The 27,095-nt window shown below is 41.9% G+C and overlaps 1 protein-coding gene across 1 annotated transcript in view; it reads left to right on the top strand.

Annotated features, from left to right (window-relative positions):
• Positions 1-14,196: 14,196 nt before the first annotated feature.
• The window catches only part of CHD8 (chromodomain helicase DNA binding protein 8), a gene marked incomplete at both ends in the record, with an annotated part of 52,789 nt that continues 39,890 nt past the window's right edge, over positions 14,197-27,095 (top strand). The window contains 4 exons of the mRNA XM_080708164.1: positions 14,197-15,042; positions 16,363-16,734; positions 17,470-17,855; positions 19,965-20,079. Of these exons, the coding sequence (XP_080564290.1) occupies positions 14,197-15,042; positions 16,363-16,734; positions 17,470-17,855; positions 19,965-20,079 (1,719 nt within the window). The remainder of the gene's footprint in view (positions 15,043-16,362; positions 16,735-17,469; positions 17,856-19,964; positions 20,080-27,095) is intronic.

Below are 27,095 nucleotides of genomic sequence, written 5' to 3'. Positions count from 1 at the left end.
ATAAAGGCTTTCAATCATTAAATAAAATGGACTCTTTTATGGTGCTGGGGATTGAACCCAGATGCATTCTACCTCCAAGCTACACCCCTAGCCCAGTTTTTATTTCTTATTTGGAAACAAGGTCTCACTAGGTTACTGAGAATCTTGCTAAGTTGCTGAGCCTGGCTTTGAGCTTTCATCATCTTGTCTCTGCCTCCCAAGTACTGGGGTTACAAGCATGCTCCACCACACCCAGGTACACTGGCTTTTTTTTTTTTTTTTTTTTTTTTTTTTGCAGTACTGGGGATTGAACCCAGGGGCATTCTACCTCCGAGTTACACCCCCCAGCCCTATCTTTAATTCTTTATTTTGAAACAGGGTCTCACTGAGTGGCAAACGGCCTCACTAAGTAGTGAGGCTGTCCACGAACTGTGATCCTCCTGTCTCAGCCTCCCAAATGCTGGGATTACAAGTATGCGCCACCACGTCCGCTGCAATGGACATTTCCTTCCTTCCTTCCTTCCTTCCTTCCTTCCTTCCTTCCTTCCTTTCTTGCAGTACTGGGGATGGAACCAAGGGGCATTGTGCCTCTGAGCTACACCCCAGTCTATTTTTTAGTATTTTTATTTTTTGAAACAGGGTCTCACTAAGTTGCTGAGTGCATCACTAAGTAGTTGAGGCTGGCTTTGAACCTGCATGATCCTCCTGTCTCAGCCTCCCAAGTGCGGGGATTACAAGCGTTCGCCACCAACCCCGGCTACATGGACTTTTTTTTTTTTTTTTTGGTGGTACTGGGGTTCCTGGAAGCCCTTCTACCTCTGGGCTACACTCCCAGACCTATTTTATACTTTTTATTTGGAAACAGGGTCTCTTAAGCCAGCGCGTCTGGCTTCGAACCTGCACGATCATCCTGTCTCCACCTCTCAAGCAAGGGGGGGGGATTACAAGCGTGTGCCACCATGCCCGGCTACAATGGACATTTTAAAGCTCTTATATTATTGGCATTTTTTTTGCATTGTTTCATATAATAGATTACCATTACCCTGCAAATTTGTACTTTCTTCTATGACTGCAGTATTCCAGTTCTCTAGCTTTCTTTCTCTACCTGCTTAAGTCAGCTTAGTTTATCTGATGTTAAATTTTGATGTTCTCCTGGGCTCCTCCTTAGCTATTCTCATCCACCAAAAACTCACAGTTGGGTATCTAGCTAAATGTTTTGTTTAACTTGTATAGTATTTAAAGTAAATGCTATGCATTTATTTTTTAAATTTATTTTTGGTACTGGGGATTGAACCCAGGGTTTGACCCCAGTTACATTCCCAGCCATGGTGTGTGTGCGTGCGTGCGTGCGTGTGTATGTGTGTATGTGTTTTGCTGGGCATTGAATTCAGGGGTATTATATTTTATTCTATTTTATTTGGAAACAAGTTCTCAATAAATTGCTGAGAGCCTAAGTTGCTGAGGTTGGCTTTGAACCTACAATTCTCCTGACACAGTTTCTCAGGTACTGGGATTACAGGCATGTGGGACCATACACAGCTACATTTTGGGTTTTTTTTTTTTTTTTTGGTGTTTTTGTTTACATTAGTTGTCTACACTTAAATCCTAGAAAATTTGACATAAAACTCTTCATTTCTAGATTTTGAAAAATCTAAAGTTCTCTCTCATTTTTTGGGGGGGCGGGTGCTGGGCATGGAACCCAGGGGCACTATACCTCTGAGCTACACCCCCAGCCCTATTTTTTATTCTTTATTTTGAAACAGGGTCTCACTGAGTTGCAGTTCTCAGTCTCACTAAGTAGTAGCTGAGGCTGTCCTCAGACCACGATCCTCCTGCTTCAGCCTTCTCTCTCAATCTTAGATGTGTGTTTCCATATGACAGTGTTTAATTAGATGTTAGTAGCAGCAACTTTGTTTAAGATGATCATTGGTTCTCCAATTCTTTTTTTTTTGGGGGGGTGTCTGAGGATGGAACCCAGAGGTATTTGACCTCTGAGCTGCATTCCCTGCCGTATTTTTTATTATTTATTTTGAAACAGGGTCTCACCAAGTTGCAGGGAGCCTCACTAAGTAGCTAAGGCTGTCCGCAAACAGTGATCCTCCAGTCTCAGCCTCCCGAATGCTGGGATTATAAGAGTGCGCCACCACACCTGGCTTGGTTCTCCAATTCTTTAGACAATAATATTCCAGTAGTATTTGAGCAGTTTTTCTGTGTGTATCGTACTACCAGGAAAATTCTACCTCTGAGCTACACTCCAAGCCCTACTTTATTTTTTATTTTGAAACGGTCTCACTAAGGTGCTAAGGGCCTCAAGTTGTGGAGGCTGGCTAACCATGAACCTTCAGTCCTCCTGTCTGAGCCTCCCAAGTAATGGGATGACAGGCATGTGCCACCATATCTGGTGTGGGCAGTTTTTCTTACACTTGGTCTGTTTTTCATGTTTACTGGATAATCTCCGTACTTAACTCTACCAGTTAGATATTGATAACTCTTCAAATATGTCACCAAAGCAGACTTCTAGACCTAAACAGCCAACCTCCTATTGAGTGCTACTGCTTAACATGCTATAAGCACTAGGTGTGGTGGAACATACCCATAATCTAGCATATCTAGACTCTGTCTCTTCCCATCATTTTCTTTTGAACTATATTGCTATAATTCAGGCCTTAATAATTTTATTTGGATTCTTGCTTGCAAACAACAGATCATCTTTTGGCTGACTTAAGCAGAAAGAGAATTTATTGGAAGGTTATTGAATGGCAGAATTAATGAGAGTGTTAAAGAACCTGGTTTAGAAAATGGTCTGAAACCAAAGGAGGCACAGCCACAATTATCTGCAGTTGCCAGATATTGTCTAATTGGTTGATCTTGGGTCTTTGCGTTACTCCTGCAAAGTCAGAGTTCCCCAGCAAGAATGTCCATTTAAGCTACCCTAGGTCATGTGCATACTTCTCTTCTCCTCTGGCTCAACAGAGGGAGATAAGATACAGCTTCTTGCTGAAGCATCCCTATTTTATAGAAGGGGCCCTTCAGCAAATGTCTCCTGTGCAACTCTTTTCCTTCCTTCCTTCCTTCCTTCCTTCCTACCATAGTACTTGGGATTGGGCCTAGGGGAATTCTACTTCAGAGCTACACCCCCAGCCCTATTTTATTTTTTATATTTTGAAACAGGGTCTCACTAAGTTGCTGAGGCTGGTTGCAAACCTATGATCCTCCTGTCTCTGCCTTCTAAGCACTGAGGTTACAAGTGAACGCCACCACTCCCGGCTCTTATGGCTCACTTACCCTCTCACCTAGTTAGCTCTTCCTCTTAATTCAAAAGGCTACTTGATATCTTTTCCTCTTAAGTCCCCTTTCTCCCTTTTCCTATATTACTCCCTGCTGATTGACTTCATTATGCCCTTGTATTATAATTGTTTACATTTGTCACTGTGTTGATAGTCCTTAGTTTTCGCTCTCCCCACATGTACACATTCACTCTTACCTACTCTTAGATTGGGAGTAGGGATTATGACTATCATTCATCTTTGGATCCCCAATGCTAGCAAATTACTTGTTAAATTATATATTCAATAAATGTTGAGATAATCAATGAAGAGGTTTTGATGTAAATCTTACAAGTTAAGACTTTGATAGGGTAAAGAAATGTATTAAGGATGGTGTATAATTTTAAAAGCAATAGTATTAACTAGGTCCAAAGGAGAAAAATTATAGCAATAAAAAGTTGTCTCTTTTTTTTTGGTGGTGGTGCTGAGGATTAAAACCAGGGGCATTTTACCTCTGAGTTACACCCCTAGCCCATTTCATTTTTTATTTGGAAGCAGTCTCATTAAGTTGCTGAGCTGAGGCTGGCTTCAAACCTGTGATCCTCCTGTCTCAGCATCATAAGTACTGGGATAACTGGTGTGTACCATCATGCCCAGTATATAAGTTATCTGTCTTTGACTAGCATGTAAATGTATTTGTAGGGTAATCTTGGAAAATAAGACCGAAAGGCATGATGTCTTAAGATATATGTCTGGAAGCCGGTGTGGTGGCTCATGCTTTTAATCCCAGCATTTGGGAGGCTGAGACTGGAGGATTGCCGTTCATGGACAGCATCAGTTACTTAGTGAAGCCCTCTACAACTTAGAGCCTGTTTAAAAAAAAAAAGAATAAAAATAGGGCAGGGGCTGTAGCTCGGAGGTTGACTGCCCCTGGGTTCCATCCCTAGGTCTGCAAAAATAAATAAGTCAAATAAATAAATAATAAATAAAAAAAAACAGGGCAGGTGGTGTAGCGTGGAGGTCGAATGCCCCTGGTTTCCATCCCCAGACCCTACAAAAAAAAAAAAAGATATATGTCTGGAGCCAGGTGTGGTGGCTCATGCTTGTAATCCAGCTTTCAGGAGGCTGAGACCGGAGGATCACGGTTTGCAGACAGCCTCAGCTACTTAGGCCCTCTGAAACTTAGTGAGACCTTTTTTCAAAATAAAGAATAAAAAATAGGGCAGGGGGTGTAGCTTGGAGGTAGAATGCCCCTGGGTTCCATTCTCTCTCTCTCTCTCTCTCTCTCTCTCTCTCTCTCTCTCTCACACACACACACACACACACACACACACACACACACACAATGTCTGAAGTAACAGGGAACATTTGAAATTTTTAATCTTGATCATTTGATCATTTTGGCCATATTGTATTTTAGGAAAATAATCTGGTAGCAGAATGTACTAATAGGGAGAGAAATCAGTTATGAAACTTCTTTTCTTACATAGCAACTGCTAAATAAGGACAGAAATAGGAGTTAGATATTATGATCCTGACTTTGCCACTTGGTTTCAAATCGTTCAACTCTTGTCTATACAAGAAAGTTGACTTGTTAGGATAGCCAACTGCTTTATCAACTCCAAAATCTGTCTGTTACATATTGCATGAGTCAATAGAACTTGCAAGTGATGGGATGGTAAATACAGAAGGAGGAACAGGGTTTGATGGCACAGGCCTATAATCTCAGTACTTGGGAGGCAGAGGCAGAGGCAGCCAGAGGATTTCAGGTTGGAGGGCCCTACTTCAGCAATTTAGTGAGATTCTCAACAACTTAGTAGATGCCCTGTTTCAAAGTAAAAAATAAAAAGCTGGGCATGGTGGCACATGCTTGTAATCCCAGCCCTTGGAAGGCTGACACAGGAGGATTGCACAGGTTAGAAGCCAGCCTCAGCTACTTAGTGAGGCACTCAGCAACTAGTGAGACCCTGTTTCAAAATAAAGTATAAAATAGGTCTGGGAGTATAGCCTGGAGGTAGAAAAGCCCCTGGGTTCAGCCAGGCGTGGTGGCGCACACTTGTAATCCCCATGCTTGGGAGGCTGAGACAGGAGGATCTTGCAGGTTCAAAGCCAGTCTCAGCTGGTTTAAGAGACCGTTTCCAAATAAAATAGGTCTGGGAGTGTAAGAAGGGTTCTATTCTCAGTACCACCAAAAAAAAAAAAAAAAAAAAAAGCCCCTGGGTTCCACCCCCAGTACCACCAAAAAAAATATAATAATAATAAAATAAAATAAAAATGAATAAAAATAAATAAAAGGACTGAGGTGTAGCTCAGAATTAGAATGCCCCCTGATTCAATCCCCAGTACAAAAAAATAAAAAGTAAAATAAACAAGAGGTTTCAGAGACACTTTTAAGGTTTTGAGCCACAGTGAATGGGCAAACAGTATTGCTTCTTTTTTTTTTTTAACCCAGAGGCATTCTACCTTTGAGGTATACCCCTAGCCCTTTTTTATTTTTCTAATTCTTTATTTTGAAATAAGGTCTCATTAAGTTACGGAGGGCCTCACTAAGTAGCTAAGGCTGGCCATGACCCTGCCATCCTCCTGTCTCAGCCTCCCAAGAACTGGGATTACAAGGGTGTGCCACCATGCCCAGGATTTATTCTTCTTATAGTAGTGCTAATTGGGTGTTTCTACCTAGTGGTCATACTAGAACCCATAAAAAATATAAGGCCAAGTTGATCTTTCTAGTTTGTGTCCTAGATTATAATAAAATAGAATTTCAGGATTGAGGATAGTTTTGGGAGGAACTAGTGGTCAGGAGGGAAGTTAATTTTTAACAAGTTTACTTTGGGGGATTTGAGCTTGCATACCATTGTTTTGGGATAAGTAGTGTCATTTGGAATTAGAGTGGCATTGCAAAGTGGACACTCACAGATATTTGTAACCTGCTGTTTCAAGAAAATTGGGAGTGGGAGACCAAATTTGGGAGGAGTGGTTTTTTTTGTGCTTTAGAGGGCCCAGACTTACAGAGGGTACCTGAGATAACTTTCTAGAATGCAGTACTGACTGCTGCTGAAGGGTTGAAGTGTCAAGAATGCAAGTCAGCCTTATAGGTTGTGGCATAAAGAGTGCTTTATCTTTTAAGAATAAAAGGCTCCATATTTCAGCAACTGGACTGACTTCTGTGATGGAGGGGAGACTTGACGTCTTTCCCTGGGTAGCAGGATAAGGTATCACTAGAGGAAAAGAGGTTGACAGGGCTCCTGGAAGGCAGGGGTTCCAGAGAGAGGCGGAGCTGGCCTAGTGTGGAACCCTCCCTCCGGAGTTTTCACTCTTTGGTGTGCAGAAGACAGTGTAGGTGGTAGGGAATTTCATGCCCGGGGCAGGTTTCCCCACACCAGTGAAACCATTCCCCTGGCCAGGCCCCCTTTTTAAAGCAAGCTGCAGGCTTCGCCTGGGCCCTAGAAACCGGATAGGCCTCTCCGTGCGCGCTCAACCTAACATGCAGGGGGGAGGGGAACTCCCTCTAGTCCCTCCCTCTGCGCTGGTTTGCGTCTCTGCGCCTGTGGTGAGTGGCAGTGTGGTCTGGCCAATGAGGGCACGGGGCGGGCAGGCGCATCAAGTTAGGTTGCGCGGGAGGAGGGGGAACTGGTGCTGGAGAGACAGCAAGAGGGGTGAACCGGCCCCCCACGGCCACTGCAGGTAAAGCCACCTCTTCTCTCCCACAGGATGAGACATACCTCCTTTTCTCCTTCAGGGATTGTTGGGCCTTTCAGCCTGTACTTCCGTCCTAACATTGATCTTGCCCCGGGCATCCACACCCCCCCCCATCTTTCCGTATTGGCCATCTCCACCCTGGAGGGCACCCCCGCTAGCTCCCTCCCTGAAGTGCATGTATCTCATCTCCATTTTTGGGGCGCCAGTTGTCTGAAATCTCCCACCTATGCTGTATGGGCCTTACTAGCACCAACCCCGGCAGTACGAGCAGGTAATGTACCCCGGCTCCCCACCCCCCCACCCCCAGCGCGTTTTTCTCTCCATCAACCCCACTTCCTTTCCTTTGCCCGGATCAGTACTTAATTTATGTAGTTTCTTCTTTACCCTTTGAGAATACATGCTTTTAGCTTTCACAGTTGCTTATTTTGCTTTCTCTGTTTATAAAGAAGGGCTATATTTGCCCCCCAAATGTCCCCAACTCTGGTTGAGATGTGAGTGCTTCTTCAATAATTGAGGGAGGAGAAAACAGTAGGCACACATTGGGCCGTGAGAATGGTTAAGATAGAGAAAATGGCCTAGGATCTTTATTTTCTTGAGAAAATCTGAGTGACTCCAAGTTGTTAGCTCAATTTCTTATGGTCTCTCCTTCCATGCTGGTCCGTTTTTGACCCTAACTACCGATTGCATTCACTTCGGATGTTTATTTCCCATTTCTGAATACGCTGTGAGACAGAGTCTCACAGTTGTCTTCATGATATAGTTTTTAGTGCTTCCCTTCTAAAATTATATTGATGATTTTTATTGTTGCCCTCCTGAGCATTTTGTTTTCAAGGAATTTCTTATTTAAATTAAGCTACTTCTACCCATCTTGTGTTTCAATAACCTGTGTTTATTAACCTGTTTCAATAACCTGCAGCTGGTCCTCTTGAAAAGGATACAGTTTCCAACAAGATTTATACTTTGAAGTAAATAGCTTATTTTCTGAATCTTTGAGCAGCTAGAGGTTAAATGGGCACGAGTGGTATCTAAAGGTGCATATTACAGGAAAAGGTTGGTATTGCTCAATATGACATTTGCTCATTGTCACGTATGAGGATGGGGCAGTACAGAAAAATCTGTAAATAGAGAATGGATATCTGTTGTTCTGTTTATATAATTTTATCTATTACACAGTGAAATAATCTCTGTTGCAGTGTTTCTCATCCATTATAAACTGTGATAACTCCCTTTCCAGAAACCATAAGAAACTTCTCCTATCCTAGAAATAACCGATAACCTTTCCAAGTCCAGCTTGCTGCTTTCTCTGCTTCTACCCCCTTTACTCCCCCCATCTTATTTTTTACAGATCTTCATAGCTAAGAAGATTTTGTCCAATTTTGTCAAATGTAAATATTCTAAGCAATGAAGTGTAAGACTACAAATATAAAACTATAATATTTAACACACAGTTTTAAATTATACATTTATCGTCCCCCCACCCTTGTTCCCAAACACTCTTCTAAAGGAATGTATCCTCCATGCCCCTGTTGAGAATCACTACTTTGTTGAACTATTGATATGAAGAGATTGAGGTAGAAAAATAGAGAAATAGAGTAGAATTAAAATCTTTATGGTAGGCAGGCAAATTTTTGTAGTAATGGCAAGGATGAAGCAAAACAAGACAAGGACCAGGACTCTCTTGGTCTAAAAAACAAAACAAAACAAAAAAACTCAAGAACTATATTAAAGGTGGGTGGTTAAGCTGCAGAACATCAATTTATACTTACTCTGAGGGAAAGGTGTAGTTTCCTCAGGGAAATAAAGTGGAGGGTCATGATGATAGATAGACATATAAAATGAAGTGTTTTCTAGAGGTAACTGATTTGGAGATTAGTGATAGGGACCCTTGGATTTCAACCTTAACTGGCTCATCATTCTTTCTCTATTCCCATCCTCCAAAGTTTCTTTCAAGAGTTTGAACTTGGAATTATGGATAGTGACTAACTGCAACCACTAAACTCCTTTTGAGCATATGCGTATGTGTTTGTTTTGGGCAGTGATAGGCCTGGGTTGGCTTTTCATTGGGGTGGGGGTATGGGCATTGAACCTAGAGGCATTCTAACTCTGAGCTACATTCCTTTTTACCTTTTATTTTGAAACAGTCTCACTAAGCTGCCCAGGCTGGCCTCGAACCTACAACCCTGTCTGAGCCCCCCAAGCATAGTATTACAGGCGTGCACTGTTGCTCCCAGCATCTTCTTCATTCTTAATATGATGAAAATCTGCCATAACTTCATTATCTAGGCAGTTACTTTACCTGAAACCTGCTTAGCATCTAATTATTTGTGTTATTAGGACATGAACCATGGAAGGTAGATACTTGGTAGAATAGGTCAGGCATAGATTCATCCAGGATGACCCATAAGTTGTAAAGGAAAGGGAGGGGGTAAAGAAAAGTTGGAATTTTTTTGTAGAGGGGGCTTAATCTTGTGAAAATCAGGACAGTGTTAAATGGGACCTAGGAAAGAAGTAGAAGACTAGGATAAAAAACAAATGTATGGGATTAATTGGGTCAGTAGAGGTGAATTGAGACTGAAAGGTAATGATGATAGTATTGTGGCATTAAATCAGTGGCAAAGTATTTGAATTATCGGTCCTAGACTGAATGTAAATGTAAAAGCAGAAATTTAGCCTAAAAATTGGGAAGTGAGAGGTAAATGATAATACATTATTTATTTTTTATTTTTTGGCAATACTGGGGGTGGAACCCAGGGGCATTCTACCTCCAAACTACACCTAGCCTTTATTTTTTATTCTTTATTTTGAAACAGGATCTCACCAAGTTGCAAAGGGCCTCACTAAGTATGCTGAGGCAGGCTTCGAACCTGTGATCCTCCTGTCTCAGCCTCCCAAATGCTGGGATTACAAGCATGTGCCACCATGCCTAACCAACACTGATTTTTTTGTGTGTGTGTGGTGGTACTGGGGGTGGAACCCAGAGGTTTTCTCCCTCCGGGCTATACTCCCAGACCTATTTTATACTTTATTTGGAAACAGGGTCTCACTAAGTTGCTGAGAGCCTCACTAAATAGCTGAGGCTGGCTTCGAACCTGCGCAATCCTCCTGTCTCAGCCTCCCAAGCGCGAGGATTATAAGCATGTGTCACCACACCCGGCTCTACACTGATCTTTAAAAGGTTATATTTGAACCAACCATCAGTGGCTTACACCTGTAGTCCCAGTACTTGGGAGGCTGAATCAGGAGGATCGCAGATTCAAGAACAGCATTATCAATGTAGTGAGACTCAGCAATCTCATGAGATCCTGTTCCAAAACAAAGTATAAAATAGGACTGGATGTTTAGTTCATAAGTAGAATGCCTCTGATTTCAATCCCCAGTACCCTTCTCCTTCCCACTAAGAAAATTTATACTTCAGTCATATGGGTAAGAAATATTTCAGAAACTTTTAGCCTTGTTTCACTCAGTTCGAAAGCAAGGTCTCAGCTGGGCGTGGTGGCGCATGCTTGTAATCCCAGCATTTGGAGGCTGAGACAGGAGGATCGTGGTTCCAGGACAGCCTCAGCTGCTACTTCAGCCCTCTGCAACGCAGGGAGACTTTGTTTCAAAATAAAGAATAAAAAATAGAGCTAGGGGTGTAGCTCAGAGGTAGAATGCCCCTGGGTTCATCCCCAGTACCGCGCAAAAAAAAAAAAAGAGAGAGAGAGAGAGAGAGAGAGAGAGAGAGAGAGAGAGAGAGCGAGCGAGAGCTCTCTGGCCAAGATAGGTCTATTATGGGAGAAAAGAAGAATAAGTAGTGAGGAAATGGGAAAGGAACAAAATAGCCTGTGGAGGAGAGGGCAGTTTAGAAACTCAGTCAGCACCACTTCTGGTTAGTGGATACTTTCATAGTATTCTCATGACATCTACCAGTAAATATTTAGTGTAACTTCTCTGATGTTGAGCAGAGCAGGAGATACAAGATAATAGGTGACAAAGAAGGATGTAACTAGTTAAAAAAAGCTGACAGTAGTAATAAGGAAATATATTGTTATTGAATAGATGTTCATTAAATCAAGAAGCATCCTTAACTTTTCTCATTGCCAATTTGAGTAATTTGGAGGCAAGTATTAGGTAGAAGAGGGTGAAATGAGTTACTGGACTAGTTTAGTCGGGAGCAGGGAAGTGATTGGGATCTTGAGTTGAAATGTGACAAGTATAGGATTACTACAGCTAGGAAGATCTTAGCATTGGTGGAGACACCTTGTATACTTTGTAATTTTGACTGATACCCGGGCAGCTGACATGACAACTGAGGAGTCTATTTTCTTCATGTCAGAGCTTCTGGGGTATTACCTCACATTATATTGTTTTATAAGGATAATTGGGGTGGGTTGGAAAGAGAGAAAAATAGTTTGGGGTTATATGGAAAAGTTTCCTTCAGTCAAGTCTATATTGTACCACTACCCAATCTCTTACCTTGTATCTTCCAAAGATTAGGAGAAATGACAGGCTTGGATGTGCTGTCATTTGAGACAGAAGGATTGCAGATTCGAGGACAGCATTAGCAACTAGTAAGACTTTCATCAACCTAGTGAGACCCTGTTTCAAAATAAAAATTGGCCTAGGGGTATAGCTTGGAGGTAAAAAATAAATTAATTAACAAATTAATTAATAATAATCAAAAGTTAAGAGAAATGGTCTTATCAAGATAGGCTTTCCAAGCTGGGGCTGGGCATGGTTATGCTCGCTTGTAATCCCAGCATTTGGGAGGCTGAAACAGGAGGATCATGCTTTGAGGACAGCCTCGGTTACTTAGTGAGGCCCTTTGTAACTCAGTGAGACCCTGTTTTAAAAATAATAGGGTTGGGGGTGTAGCTTGGAGGTAGAATACCTCTGGGTTCCATCCCTAGTACTGCAAAAAAGAAAAAAGAAAAGAAAAGAAAAAAGAAAGCTTTCCTGCCAGGCATGGTGGCACATGCCTGTAATCCCAGTAATTGGGAGGCGGAAACAGAATGATTGCAGGTTTGAGGCCAGCCTCAACAATTTGGCAAGGCCATCAGCAACTTAGTAAGACCCTGTATCAAAACAAAAAATAAAAAGGGCTGAGGGTGTAGCTTGGAGGTAGAATACCCCTAGGTTCATTCAATCTTCGGTACCACACACCAAAAAAAAAAAAAAAAGACAAGAGCTTTCCCAAATTGTCAAACATTAATGTCATATGCAAAGAACAAATCATCTTTTTTTTTTTTTTTCATGTATTTAAGTAATGTGGTAATATTGTCTTTAGTTTTTCTTTTCCCAGTATTTTCATGAAATGAAAGCTCTAGATACATATTTTATAAACATTTTTAGTCATTTGTAGGATAGTTTTTCAACATAGAAAGCTTTCTATGGTTAGCTTTATACCAAGAAATACCATTTAGCTTCTGTAAGGACTTAATGGTTCATTCCAGATAATGCAATCAGATGTATTAATTTATTAACTTTTTTTGATGGCTACTATGTATGCTTTGTTGTGCTGGTTTTTTAGAGATCCACAGATAAGGCAGAGTCCCACCATCCAGGAGCTGGGCCATGGAACAGGGTGGTACAGGTTGTACATTACATACATTCATTATTATTCATTTTTATGTATTTATGGCAATTTTCCAGTATATCATAGACAAGCATCTTGTGAAGCAGGCAACTTTTTGTAATTTGCACAAAGGGGCTATGTGGACCTTCAGAGGATGTGGACGAGAAAATATACTCATTTCAGTAAAATACCAGTATAAGTGCTTTTTTTTTTTTTTTTTTTTTTTTTGGTGTGTGTGGGGGGGTATACTGGGGTTTGAACCCAGTAGTATTCTACCTCTGAACACCTCCAGTCCTGTTTTTTAATATTATTTATTTATTTATTTATTTGCACTACTAGGGATTTAATCCAGAGGCATGCTACCTCTAAGTTACACCCCCAGCCCTATTTTTTATTCTTTTATTTATTTATTTATTTATTTATTTATTTTGGTGGTACTGGGGATGGAACCCAGAGGCTTTCTACCTTTGGGCTACACTCCCAGACCTGTTTTGTATTTTATTTGGAAACAGGATCTCACTAAGGTGCTGAGAGCCTCACTAAGTAGCTGAGGCTGGCTTCGAACCTGCGCGATCCTCCTGTCTCAGCCTCCCAAGCGCGGGGATTACAAGCGTGCGCCACCACGCCCGGCTTATTTTTTGTTTCAAGAGTCCCATGAAATTGTTGAGGCAGACCTCCTCCTTGCTGTCCTCCTGCCCCAGCCCCTGACTTGCTGAGATAATATGTGTGTGCTACTGCACCTGGCTGAGGCTCTGCTATGAGCTTGGTTAAAGGTGGTTATTTTTTGGCAGTAGTAAGTAAACTATCTAAAAATAATATGAGCTGGGCCTGGTGGCGCACGCTTGTAATCCCAGCGCTTGGGAGGCTGAGACAAGAGGATCGCACCGGTTTGAAGCCAGCTTCAGATACTTAGTGAGGCTCTCAGCAACTTAGTGAGACCCTGTTTCAAAATAAAATATAAAATAGGTCGGGGGTGTATCCCGGAGGTAGAGGCACCTGGGTTCTATCCCCAGGACCACAAAAAGTTAAAAAAATTTTTTTAAACTATGAAAATCATTAAATATAATATATCCAGAAACGTTTATCTACCTTCATGGAAATGCTGGTGGTATTTTTTTTTTAGTTCTGCCAAGGTAACTGAAAATAGAAGGTGAATGAACATTGAATTTCATGATCTTTACTTAAGGAAGATAATTATAAAAAGAAATGGACAGAGACAGCTGAGTGCTGTTGACAGATGAATTTCAAAGTGGGTAGGTATAAGAGCCCCAAAGCAGGAGAGGGGTGTGATTTATTTATTTATTTTTAGTTTCCATTTTGAAGCAGAATGTGGATGTTCTTTCTGCTGTATGTCTGTCCTATTTTCTCAGATTTCTTTCTCATTATTTCATATTAAGGGTGATACCTAAGAAAGACAAATTTCTCTGAGATCACTAACTTTGCTTACTTTTCATTTTGTATTTATATTCCTACTACAGGAGTTCGTTCCATCATCTTCCTCTGAAGACCTAGTCATCTTGCTCAGTGAAGGTCAGGACAATCTGACATGCACTTTTTTCTTGCCTCTTTACTTGAAGAGTAGTAGTCCTCTTCTAGTGTGTAAATTTTTTTCTAACAGGGGAGGGGAGGGGAGAACCAGTACCCCCCCTCCCCTTCCTTCCCTAAACCTTGAGGGAAAATCCTTCATACTTTGCCAAGATGGCAGACCCCATTATGGATCTTTTTGATGACCCAAATTTATTTGGCCTGGACTCTCTGACTGATGACAGTTTTAACCAAGTCACCCAAGACCCCATTGAGGAAGCCCTTGGACTGCCAAGCTCTTTGGACTCATTGGATCAGATGAACCAGGATGGTGGAGGTGGTGATGTGGGGAATTCATCAGCAAGTGACTTGGTCCCCCCACCGGAGGAAACAGCCCCGACAGAAATTCCCAAAGAATCCACAACTCCAGCTCCAGAATCCTTAACCTTGCACGATTATACCACTCAGCCGGCCAGCCAGGAGCAGCCAGCCCAACCTGTATTACAGACATCGTCGCCAACATCTGGACTTCTGCAGGTCTCCAAGAGCCAGGAGATCCTGAGCCAAGGGAATCCTTTTATGGGAGTCTCTGCCACAGCCGTCTCCTCCAGTAATGCTGGAGGGCAAGCACCTCAGTCGGCCCCTAAGATTGTTATTCTTAAGGCCCCACCAAGTTCCTCAGTCACTGGTGCCCATGTGGCACAAATTCAGGCCCAAGGTATCACCAGCACAGCTCAGCCCCTCGTGGCGGGCACAGCCAACGGTGGAAAAGTCACTTTTACCAAAGTGCTCACTGGCACGCCCCTTCGACCAGGTGTTTCCATTGTCTCTGGTAATACAGTGTTGGCTGCCAAGGTTCCTGGGAACCAGGCTGCTTCTGTTCAGCGCATTGTCCAGCCCAACCGACCAGTAAAGCAGCTGGTCCTCCAACCTGTTAAGGGTTCAGCTCCTGCTGGAAACCCTGGGGCCACAGGACCCCCACTGAAGCCTGCAGTAACACTGACCTCGACACCTACCCAGGTGACTTGAGTGAGGGGGAGGTGAATTTTGGTTTCATAGCGGGCCCAAGAGCACTGTGAGAAGAGAGCACTCCAGGAGAGCCAGCTCTGGGAAAGCCTATCTAAATCCGCCATTGCTTTTCATCAGTTAGTGCTGTTAGCCACATATTGCTTGCTGGGTGGAAGCAGTTAATGTGAACATTTTTGAACTTTCACATGTTTAGTTCTGTGCCTACCTGGTGCTAAAAAGAAGGACATATAACTGGGTATGGTGTCTCACCCCTGTAAAACTGGTCCTTGTGAGCTGAGACAGGAGGATCACAGGTTTGAGGCCAGCGCCAGTAACTTGGCAAGGCCATTGGCAACATAGTAAGACCCTGTTTCAAAATAAAAAGTAATATAGGGTTTAAGATGTAGCTCAGAGGTAGGATGCCCCTAGGTTCGATCCCCAGTACCTCCCCCAAAATACGACAAGCACATTTACTGTCCTCACAGAGCTCACAGTCTGCTCCGTGAGGAGCATAGAGCTCTCTGAAAAGTCAGTAAGCAAGAATTCACAGTAATGTATGAAGCAGTGCTTTATGAAAAATATAGGATGCTATGGGAACAAAGAAACATCTTTGAAAAATCACATTTGTAAGACTTGTAAATGCTATATCTTTCTCCCATTCTTATTACTAAGATTGTACTCTACCTGTTTTACCCAGTAGGAAGGGTACTCTCCATTGGAAGAAGGAGAGCCTCTATAGCCCCTGAATAAAAATGCCAGAAGAGTTGGGGGTCAATATTAAGATAAGTAGAGTCGGGTGTGGTAGCACACTCTTGTAATCCCCTCATTTGGGAGGCTGAGACAGGAGGATTGCGGTTCTCAGACAGCCTCAGCAAATACTTAGTGAGGCTCTTTGCAACTCAGTGAGACCCTATTTCAAAATAAAGAATAAAAATAGGGCTGGGTGTGTAGCTCAGAGGTAAAATGCCCCTGGGTTCCATCCCCAGTACCACAAAAGAAGAAGAAGAAGAAAAGATAAGTAGAACGTACAACAGGCTGGATTTCAGTTTGATATAAGGACTTTGTTTTAATGGATTTTTTTAAAACTGACTATCTTAGAAGATAATGAGTTTCCCACCAGAACCACCAGAAGCTTTTCAAAAATAGTCTTGATACCCACTGGGCAGAGTTTTTTTAGACAAGTTTATATCAGGACAGATATAGAATGAAAAAAAAATGAAGGTCTTCTGATTCTTAGTTATTATGAAACTAGTATGAAGAAAACTGGAAAAATATTTCAGGGTGCATCATTCCTTAATGCTATACCTTTCTTACAATTTCTTTTCTTTTTAGGGTGAATCGAAACGCATCACCCTGGTCCTCCAGCAGCCACAGTCTGGAGGGCCCCAAGGACATCGGCATGTTGTGCTAGGGAGTCTACCAGGCAAGATAGTGTTACAGGGCAATCAGCTGGCAGCCCTGACTCAAGCCAAGAATGCCCAGGGGCAGCCTGCCAAAGTAGTTACTATCCAGCTGCAGGTGCAGCAGCCACAGCAGAAAATCCAGATTGTACCACAGCCTCCATCATCTCAGCCCCAGCCCCAGCAGCCACCCTCAACCCAGCCACTGACCCTCTCCTCTGTGCAGCAGGCGCAGATTATGGGACCGGGACAAAGCCCAGGACAAAGACTTTCAGTACCACTCAAGATGGTGCTGCAGCCACAGGTGAGAGACTTGTATAACAAGGAAAAGAAAGAAAACAACTTTCCTAGACACTTAAAACTGCCCCCAACAATCACTTACTGTTGATTGGTATATTCTAGATTTATTCTTCATTCACCCTTGGAAAACTTTTTTAATATGCAAAATTTAGGGAGTAATTGAGTTTGTGGTAAGGGATGATTTACCTAGCATTTGTTTTTTAACTGTAATTTACAAAAGCAGGGTAAAGAATACAATTTGGATTTTTTTAATGTTTAGGCCAGAAGTAAATATTGGGTATATTGGTTATAATTTTTCTAAATTAATGGATATGAGAACACTGAAAGAGAATGTTGAGGTTTGATTTGGCAGAATTACTAGGGCTGGGCACTGTGGCACACACATGTAAATCCTAGTACTTGGGAGACTGAGCCAGGACAATGGTTTGAAGCCAGCCTTAGCAACGTAGTGAGAGACAGTTTCAAAATAAAAAAAATATAAAATTGAGTTTTGTAGTTAAAGTTCAGAGATAGAATGCTCTTGGGCTCAATTCTTAGTACCATGCAAACAAAAAAGAATTATCTCCTTTCCTCACACTTTTCCCACCAAAAACACATCTTTTTTGGTGTGTCTGGGTTTGGTAGGATTTAGCCTAAACCTGGCTCTTGAGGAATTAGAGGACTAGTTTCTAGCCTATTTGGTTTTATTTAGGACATTTAACTACAAACAGGCTAAAATTTAGTGTCTCTATTTCCATAGGCTGGCTCTTCCCAAGGGGCCTCTTCTGGGCTCTCTGTAGTTAAAGTTCTCAGTGCCAGTGAAGTGGCAGCTCTGTCATCACCAGCAAGCTCTGCTCCTCATCCTGGAGGAAAGACAGGAATGGAGGAAAACCGCAGGCTGGAGCACCAAAAGAAACAAGAGAAGGCAAATCGGATTGTAGCAGAGGCCATTGCCAGGGCCCGTGCCCGTGGTGAGCAGAACATACCTCGAGTCCTGAATGAGGATGAACTGCCCAGTGTTCGACCAGAAGAGGAAGGTGAGAAGAAACGCAGGAAAAAGAGCAGTGGGGAGAGGCTGAAAGAGGAAAAGCCAAAGAAGAGCAAAGCATCTGGTGCCTCCAAAACTAAGGGCAAGAGCAAGCTGAAGTGAGTACCTCTGCTATCTGGAGGGGAGCATACTCATTCTGAAATGGTATTGAGAGGACTTGTATTTATCAACTACCTAGTCCACTGTGATCTGTCATACACAATAATAAGGCCCTTCCTCCTTTTCTCTTTCTTAATGCTTACATTTTTAAACAGATTTTCAAATTAGCATATTTTAAAGGGCAACAAGAAAGCACAGGAAAATAGTCAATCATTATGTTAGGGGTTACTTTTTTTTTTTTTTTTTGGTAATACTGGGGTTCCTGGAAACTCTTCTACCTCTGGGCTACATTCCCAGACCTATTTTATACTTTTTTATTTGGAAACAGGGTCTCTTAAGCCAGCGCGTCTGGCTTCGAACCTGCACAATCCTCCTGTCTTTGCCTCCCAATTGCGGGGATTACAAGCGTTCGCCACCACGCCTGGCATAGGAGTTACTTTCAAAGCTGTGACTCTTCTCTCTAGTTGTTTTTTTTTTTTTTTTTTTGGTGGTGGTACTAGGGATGGAACCCCAGGGGCCTTCGCCTTCGAGCTACATCCTCAGCCCTAAAAAAATATATATATATATATATTTATATTTATATATATATTTATATATTATTTATTTATTTATTTATTCATTCTTTGGTTTGCAACAGGGTCTCACTGATTTGCAGAGGGCCTCACTAAGCAGCTGAGTGTGGCCGGGAGCCATGATCCTCCTGTCCTAGCCTCCCAAATGCTGGTATTACAAGCATGCACCACCACGCCCAGCTTGGTTTTTTTTTTTTTTTTTTTTTTCCTTGTGGTACTAGGGATGGAACCCTGGGGCATTCGACCTCCGTGCTACACCTCCAGCCTTATTTTGTATTCTTTATTCTGAATCAAGGTCTCACTAAGTTGCAGAGGGCTTCCTGGAACCATGATCTCCTGTGTCAGCCTCCCAAATACTGGGATTACAAGCATGTGCTGTTTTTTTTTTTTTAATCACTCTAGTATGAAAGATATCTCTCACTACCCCTACTATCTACTCGAACTTCTAGAGACATAGTGGCCCTCTTGCATCTCTCCTAGGAATCGAAGAGTTCCTCACTGCTGTTTATCCTTGAGTATTGACAGATTGTGAGTGCCTTGATTCTTATCACCACTGAATCTTCTCTGTTTCCCTTCCATATCTAATAGAGTCTTCTTTCTTTTTTTCTTTTTGGTGGTACTGAGGGTGGAACCCAGAGGCTTTCTACCTCCGGGCTATACTCCCAGACCTATTTTATATTTTATTTGGAAACAGGGTCTCACTAAGTTGCTGAGAGCCTCACTAAGTAGCTGAGGCTGGCTTCGAACCTGTGCGATCCTCCTGTCTCAGCCTCCCAAGCGCAGGGATTATAAGCGTGCGCCACCACACCCGGCTTAGAGTCTTCTTTCTAACTAGCTTCTGCTACCTGGAATTCTTCAGACTTTATATAAGATTTTTAACTCTTTTTATAAGCAAGTTTATGTGTCTGATTCGATCCTCAACAACTCTTAGGACAGGTATTATTCCTAGTGTTAAAAAAAAAGAAAGAAAGCTTATCCAGGCATGATGGCACATGCCTATAATTCCAGGACTTGGGAGGCTGAATCAGGAGGCTCACAAATTCAAGGCCTGCCACGGTAGTAGTGAACCTTGGTTCAAAGTAAAAAAAAAGAATGGGAGTGGCCAGGTGTGGTGGCGCACACTTGTAATCGCACTTGGGAGGCGGAGACAGGAGGATTGCACAGGTTCAAAGCCAGCCTTGCTGACTTAAGAGACCCTGTTTCCAAGTAAAAATATAAAATAGGTCTAGGAGTGTAGCCCAGAGGTACCACCAAAAAAAAAATAGAATGGGGGTGAAGCTTTGAGTTAGAATGTTCCTGGGTTCAATCCCCAGTACTGAAAAAAGAAAAAGAAAACTGATTCCCAACTAGTGACAGAACTAGAAACTAAAATAAGGCTTTTTATTCTTAATTCAGTATTCATTTTGCTTTCTCTGCAACTTACCTGTCTGGAAGCTTATTATGTAATGATTTAAACTATTTTGTTTTCTTATCTTAAATTTTTCTTGCCATCACTAAAAATGAAGGTTTTTTTTTTTTTTTTTTTTTCCTTTTTAGCACCATCACACCTGTAGTGGGTAAAAAGAGAAAGCGTAATACCTCATCGGATAACTCAGATGTGGAAGTCATGCCTGCACAGTCACCCCGAGAAGATGAAGAAAGCAGCATTCAGGTAAGAGGGTTCCTAAAGAGCTTAGGATACTTGAGAATCCCCAGTTTGAACATCTAAAATTCAAAGTACTATAAAATCCAAAATTTTTTTAATATCAACCTGATTCCACAAGTAGAAAAAAATTCCACACCTGAGCTCATAAAAATACTGTATAAAACTGCTTTCAGGAGCCGGGCATGGTGGCACACACTTGTAATCCTAGCATTTGGGAGGCTTAGACAGGAGGATCATGGTTCCTGGACAGCCTCAGCAGGCCCTTTGCAACTCAGTGAGACCCGGTTTCAAAATAAATAATAAAAAATAGGGCTGGGGGCATAGCTCGGAGGTAGAATACCCCTGGGTTTCATTCAAAGTACACCAAAGAAAGGAAAAAGAAAAAACCCTACTTTTAGACCCAGGCGTGATGACACACACTCTCACGGGGGTATATGTTAAGAGTTAAAATACCCTCGGGTTGAATCTGCAGTACCCCTGCCCCCCGAAAAAAAAATGCCTTCATGTTGTGTGTATGTGGTATTCCTTTTTTTTTTTGGTGGTGGTACTGGGGTTCCTGGAAGCCCTTTTACCTCTGGGCTACACTCTCAGACCTATTTTTTATACTTTTTATTTGGAAACAGGGTCTCTTAAGCCAGCAAGGCTAGCTCTGAACCAGTGCGATCCTCCTGTCTCTGCCTCCCAAGCGCGGGGATTACATTGTGCCCCACCACACCCGGCTTGTGTGTATGTGGTATTTCATATTTAGAACTTTGGTCCTATCCCCAGGGTACCTCATTTTGTATATATAGATATTCTTTGTGTGTGTGTGTTTGGTACTGGGGATGGGACCCTTAGCCTTCTACCTACAAGCTATACCTCCAGACCTATTTTGTATTTTATTTGGGAACAGGGTCTCACTAAGTTGCCAAGAGCCTTCCTTACTAAGCTGCTGAGGCTGACTTCGAACCTGCAATCCTCCTGTCTCAGCCTCCAAAGTACTAGGAGTACATGCGTCCGCCACCACATCCGGCTCATATACGTAGATATTCTCAAACTGGAAAACTTAAATACTTCTGGTCTTAAGCATAAGGGATAAAGGATACTTAACCTGAAAAGTCAAGTTTGATTTTGGTTGATAGTCCAAGACCAGAAGTAGGCCTAATGGGTTAGTAGACCTAGCCAGTTTCTTCTAAAATTTTTTCATTTTAAGCAAAAAACACTTTTTTTTTTTTTTTTTTTTTGGTGGTACTGGGGTTCCTGGAAGCTCTTCTACCTCCGGGCTACACTCCCAGACCTATTTTATATTTTTGAAACAGGGTCTCTTAAGCCAGCGCGGCTGGCTTCGAACCAGCTTAATCCTCCTGTCTCTGCCTCCCAAGCGCGGGGATTATAAGCGTGCGCCACCACGCCCGGCTCAAAAAACACATTAATAGGAAATAGTAATACTCGTTTTTCCAAATTGTAATATTTTCAGAACTGATCGACTCGTATGCAGTTATGCTGCATCATTGCTGTAATAGCTATGTCAGTATTTTTCTTTCTCTCAGAGCTCTCTAGCTATCCCTTTTGTCTTAACTTTTCTACACTTCAGGGTTTTGACTCTGAACTTTGAGGTGCTTAGACACAAAGGTTTTTCTACCTTTGGAAGATGAGAGGCATTGGAAGAGACCAAAAGAAACCAGACCTGAAGGACTTTAGTTCTCTGTTTGATTTGTTGCTTTATATACCATCTTTGTTTCCAGCTTGCAGTCATAGAAAGAACCTATGAGATTAAGATTCAGGGGACTGACGGTACTTTGATGGAGCTCAGAGGTAGAACACCTCTGGGTTTAATTCCCAGTGAACACACACGCATATAAAATGAAATAGTTGGATATGCTGATATGGAAAACTTTCCCCATATTGACTGATTTTGAAAAGCAAGATAAATAACAGTATATACAATATTTCTTTCTGTTTGGTTTTGGTTTTGGTTTTTTGTATGTGTGGTACCTGAAATTGAACCCAGGGACATTCTACCTCCAAGCTATACTCCCATCCCTTTTTATTTTTTATTTGGAAACAGTGTCTCACTAAGTTGCTGAGGCTGGCCTTGAACCTGCCATCCTCCATTTCAGACTCCCAAGTACTAGGTTTACAGAAATATGCCACATGCTTGGCTACAACGTTTCTTTTTAACATACATTTATTTATTTATTTATTTATTTATTTATTTATTTATTTATTTATTTATTTATTTATTTATACATACTGGGGATAGAACTCAGGGGTATTCTACCTCCCAGCTATATCCCCAGCCCTATTTTTTATTCTTTGTTTTAAAACAGTGTCTCATTGCTCATTTGGAAAAATAAACCAGTAGACAGTGAAAATTAAATAAATAAACAAATAAATAAATTATTGAGGTTGTCTGTGAACTGCGATCCTCCTTTATCGGCCTCCCAAATGCTGGGATTACAAGTATGCACCATCATGCCCTTCTTTATAACTTTTTTTTTTTTTTTTTTTTTTTTTTTTGCAGTTCTGGGGGGGAACCCAGGGGCTTTTCTACCTCAGGGCTACACTCCCAGACCTATTTTATATTTTATTTGGGAACAGGGTCTCACTAAGTTGCTGAGAGCCTCACTAAGTAGTTTTGAGGCTGACTTCTTTGAACCTTTGTGATCCTCCTGTCTCAGCCTTCTGAGTGCTGGGATTACAAGCATGCACCACCATGCCTGGCTTTCTTTATAACTTTTAAAATGTGTATGTTTGTATGTAGACTGGACATACATGTAAATGCATTAGTGTTTTTCTGGAAGGATATAGAAGTTGATAAGAATTTGTATCTTGGAGAAGAGAAGTTAAAAGGGTGTGTCATGATCATTATATATATATATATATATATATATATTTTTTTTTTTTTGGTGGTACTGGGGTTTCTGGAAACCCTTCCTCCGGGCTACACTCCCAGACCTATTTTTTTATATATTTTTATTTGGAAACAGGTTCTCTTAAGCCAGCGCGACTGGCCTTGAACCTGCGCGATCCTCCTGTCTCCGCCTCCCACACGTGGGGATTACAAGCGTGCACCACCATGCCCGGCTATTTTTATCTTTTGAAACTGAAATTTTTTTCAACTCTTTGACCATTTGAAATTTTACATTTTAGTTTAAGAAGTAGCACATATGAGATGGGTGTGATGGCACATGCTTTTAATCCCAATACTTGGGAGGCTAAAACAGGATCACAGGTTCATGGCCAGGCTCAACTACTTAGTGAGGCCCTTCACAACTTATTGAGACACTGTTTCAAAATAAAGAATAAAACATTTGGCTAGGGTTTTAGCTCAGAGGTAGAATGACTCTAGGTTTAATCCCCAGTACCATAAAAAACAGCATATATGAAAAAAAATCACAACTACAAAAGTAAAAGTCACTGTAAAACTCTCCCGTGCTATACTCCAGGCTTCAGTCTCCAGATCTCCTCCAGAGGTTGCGTTACCTCTTTGTGTTTGTATCCTTCCAAAATATCCTTTACTTTGATAAGCATTCTACTTGTACAAATGCTAGTTTAAAGTATTCCACACCTATTCCAGGATACATAGGAAAGCCATGTTTTCTCTGAAAAGCTCGAGCCATCCCACTCCCTACCCACCCCACCCTCCTTTTTATGATAATGATTTTAAACATACAGAAGTCTAGAGATGAGTGCAGTCCCCTGCTCCCATTTGGCCACTTCAGTACTTGTCAACAGGTGGCCGTTTATGCTTTCTCCACTCCTGCTCCTGCCCTCTTCTAGATTATTTTAAAGCAAATCAACTAATTTTTTTTTAGCTTCTTTTAATTAAAAACAAGTTTTTTAAAAAATACTATACAGTGGCCGGGCGTAGTGGTGCACGCTTGTAATCCCCACGCATGGGAGGCCGAGACAGGAGGATCACGCAGGTTCACAGCCAGCCTCAGCTAGTGAGGCTCTCAGCAACTTGGTGAGACCCTGTTTCCAAATAAAAGATAAAAAATAGGGCTGGGAGTATAGCCTGGAAGTAGAAAGGCTCTAGGTTCCCTAGTACCACCAAAAAAAAAAAAAAAAAAATTCTACATGGTGAATGGTGAATGTAACAAAAGTCAAGCTGTATATAGAAGTATATAAGGAAATAAGCAGTCTGCAGTCTGTCTTAACCTACTCTAGAAGAACTATCAGTGGTATCCTACCAGACTTTTTTTTTTTTTTTTTTGTGGTATTGAGGGTTCCTGGAAGCCCTTCTACCTCCGGGCTACACTCCCAGACCTATTTTATACTTTTTTATTTTTGGAAACAGGGTCTCCTAAGCCAGTGTGGCTGGCTTTGAACCTGCGAGATCCTCCTGTCTCTGCCTCCCAAGTGCGGGGATTACAAGCGTGCGCCACCACTCCCGGCTTTTACCAGACATTTTTTAATGAGGTATAAGGTTGTATCAGTCTATTTTCTGTTGCTAATGACACAGTGCCGCAGACTGGGCAAAGTTTAACACAGTGAGATATCTTTTGGTTTGTGACTTTGGAGATTCAATGTGGAGGGGCTGTGTGTGGTAATGGATTTTTTTTTCTTTTTCTTTTTTTTTGGCGATACTGGGGACTGACCCCGGGGGTATTCTATCTTCAAGCTACAGCCCCAGCCCTATTTTTAATTCTTTACTTTGAAACAGGGTCTCACTGAGTTGAAAAGTAGTAGTAGTAGTAGTAGTAGTAGTAGTAGTAGTAGTAGTAGCAGCAGCAGCAGCAGCAGCAGCAGCAGCAGCAGCAGCAGCAGCAGCAGCTGAGGCTAGCCACAAACCGCGATCCTCCTGTTTCAGCCTCCCAAATGCTGGGATTACAAGCATGCACCACCATGCCCAGCATTTGGTAATGGCATTTTTGCTGGCAGAGTCACAAGGTGATGCAGGCATCACAGAGCAAGGGACATGGAATCTTTGTGTGTGTTCTCTGGTCTCTCTGTCTCTCTCTCTTTTTTTTGGTATGGAGATTGAAGCACTTGAGGCATGCTGCCTCCAGACTACACCCCCAGTGTGACTTGAATTTTTTTTTTTTTTTTTTTTTTTTTCTTTTTGCAGTTTTGTGGTACTGGGGATGGAACTCAGGAGCATTCTACATCTGAGCTATGCCCCCAGCCCTATTTTTTATTCTTTATTTTGAAACAGGGCCTCACTAAGTAGCTGAGGCCGGCCACAAACCTGCGATCCTCCTGTTTCAACTTCCCAAGTACTGGGATTACAAGCATGTGCCACCACACTTGGCTTATTTTTTGTTATGAAACAGCTTTTCACTGGGTTGCTGATAGCTTTGCAGAATTGCTGAGGCTGGTCTTGAACCTGTGATCCTCCTGTCTCAACCTCCCAAGTACTAGGATTACAACCATGCATAACCTTGCCTGGCTCCAAAAGAATTCTTTCACCAGGCTCTGATGCTCACCTGTAATCCCAATACTGGGAGTCTGAGACAGGAGGATCACAGGTTTAAGTCCAGCCTCAGCAATTTAGTGGGGCCCTCCACAACTTAGACCCTGTTTTAAAATAAAAAAATAAAATAGGGCTGGGGTTTATCTCAGAAATACATGCCTTTGGGTTTAACCCCTGTAACATGGGCGCACATACTCACACACACTCACATTCAAAACTGAACTCTTTTAACTGGTATCACACACCTATAAACCCAGTACTTGGAAGTCTGGGAAAGGAGGATCTGAAGTTCCAAAGCAGCCTCAGCAGTGTAGTGAGACCATCAGCAACTTAATAAGACCTTATTTTAAAATGAAAACGAAATAAAGCTTATTTCACATATACTGTATATGTCTTTTATTTAAAGTTGTTTATTTAAATAATTAAACCTTATATTTTCATAAATGGTATTTTTTGTTATATATTCTTTGACCACCTCTATATAAGAATACTATTGAAATTAATTTTATGCTAGGCAAGTTTGTTCAAATTCAGGACTATCATTTAATTTTTTGGGTTTTCTAGGAATAGATCATGATGGAAAATCATTTTATTTTTCATTCCCTCTCAATTTTTTTTCGGGGGAGGGGGCTGGTCTAGGGATGGAACCCAGAGGCATTTGACCTTCGAGCTACATCCCCTGCCCTATTTTTTATTCTTTATTTTGAAACAGGGTCTCACTGAGTTGTAGAGGGCCTCACTAAGTAGCTGAGGCTGTCTGCGAAGCTCGATCCTCCAGCCTCAGCCTGGTGTTCCAGAGAAAGACTCAGGACAATCTTTGGAAAATGGCCATGAAATTTTTTTTTTTTTTTTTTTTTGGTGGTACTGGGGGTAGAACCTAGGGGCTTTCTACCTCAGGACTATACTCCCAGACCTATTTTATACTTATTTGGAAACAGGGTCTCACTAAGTTGCTGAGAGCCTCACTAGGTAGCTGAAGCTGGCTTCGAACCTGGGCAATCCTGTCTCAGCCTCCCAAGTACTTCGATTACAAGCGTGCACCACCATGCCTGACAAAAAGTAAAAATTTCTTTTTTTTTTTTTTTATGTGGGTCTTGGGGTGGAACCCAGGGGCATTCGACCTCCGAGCTATACCTCCTGCCCTATTTTTTATTCTTTATTTTGAAACTGGGTCTCACTGAGTTGCAGAGGGCTTCACTAAGTAGCTGATGCTGTCCGCGAACCGCGATCCTCCAGGTCTCAGCCTCCCAAATGCTGGGATTACAAGCATGCGCCACCACGCCCAGCAAAAAGTAAAAAAATTTAAAAAGTGTTCGAGGCATAGCTCAGAGGTAGGATGTTCCTTGGTTCGATTCCTAGTACCAGAAAAAAAAAAAAAAAAAAGAAGCAGCTGAATAATACTTCTAGCTCTATTTTATTTTTTACTTGGAAATAAGGTCTGCCTAAGTAATGATGCTTACTTCCAACATTCCTGGGAGCCTCCTGTGTTGGCCTCCCAAGACCTGGGATTTCAGGTCGTATGTCACCACATCCAGCCGTGTGTGTGTGTGTGTGTGTGTGTGTGTGTGTGTGTAAAAATTTTTTTTTTCCGATACTGGGGACGGAACCCAGGGGCATTCTACCT

This window comes from Muscardinus avellanarius (assembly GCF_963383645.1).
Source record: "Muscardinus avellanarius genome assembly, chromosome: 12".
NCBI classification, from domain to species: domain Eukaryota; kingdom Metazoa; phylum Chordata; class Mammalia; order Rodentia; family Gliridae; genus Muscardinus; species Muscardinus avellanarius.
The sequence above is the reverse complement of the archived record's forward strand: the minus strand, read 5'-3'. Positions and strand labels throughout refer to the sequence as shown.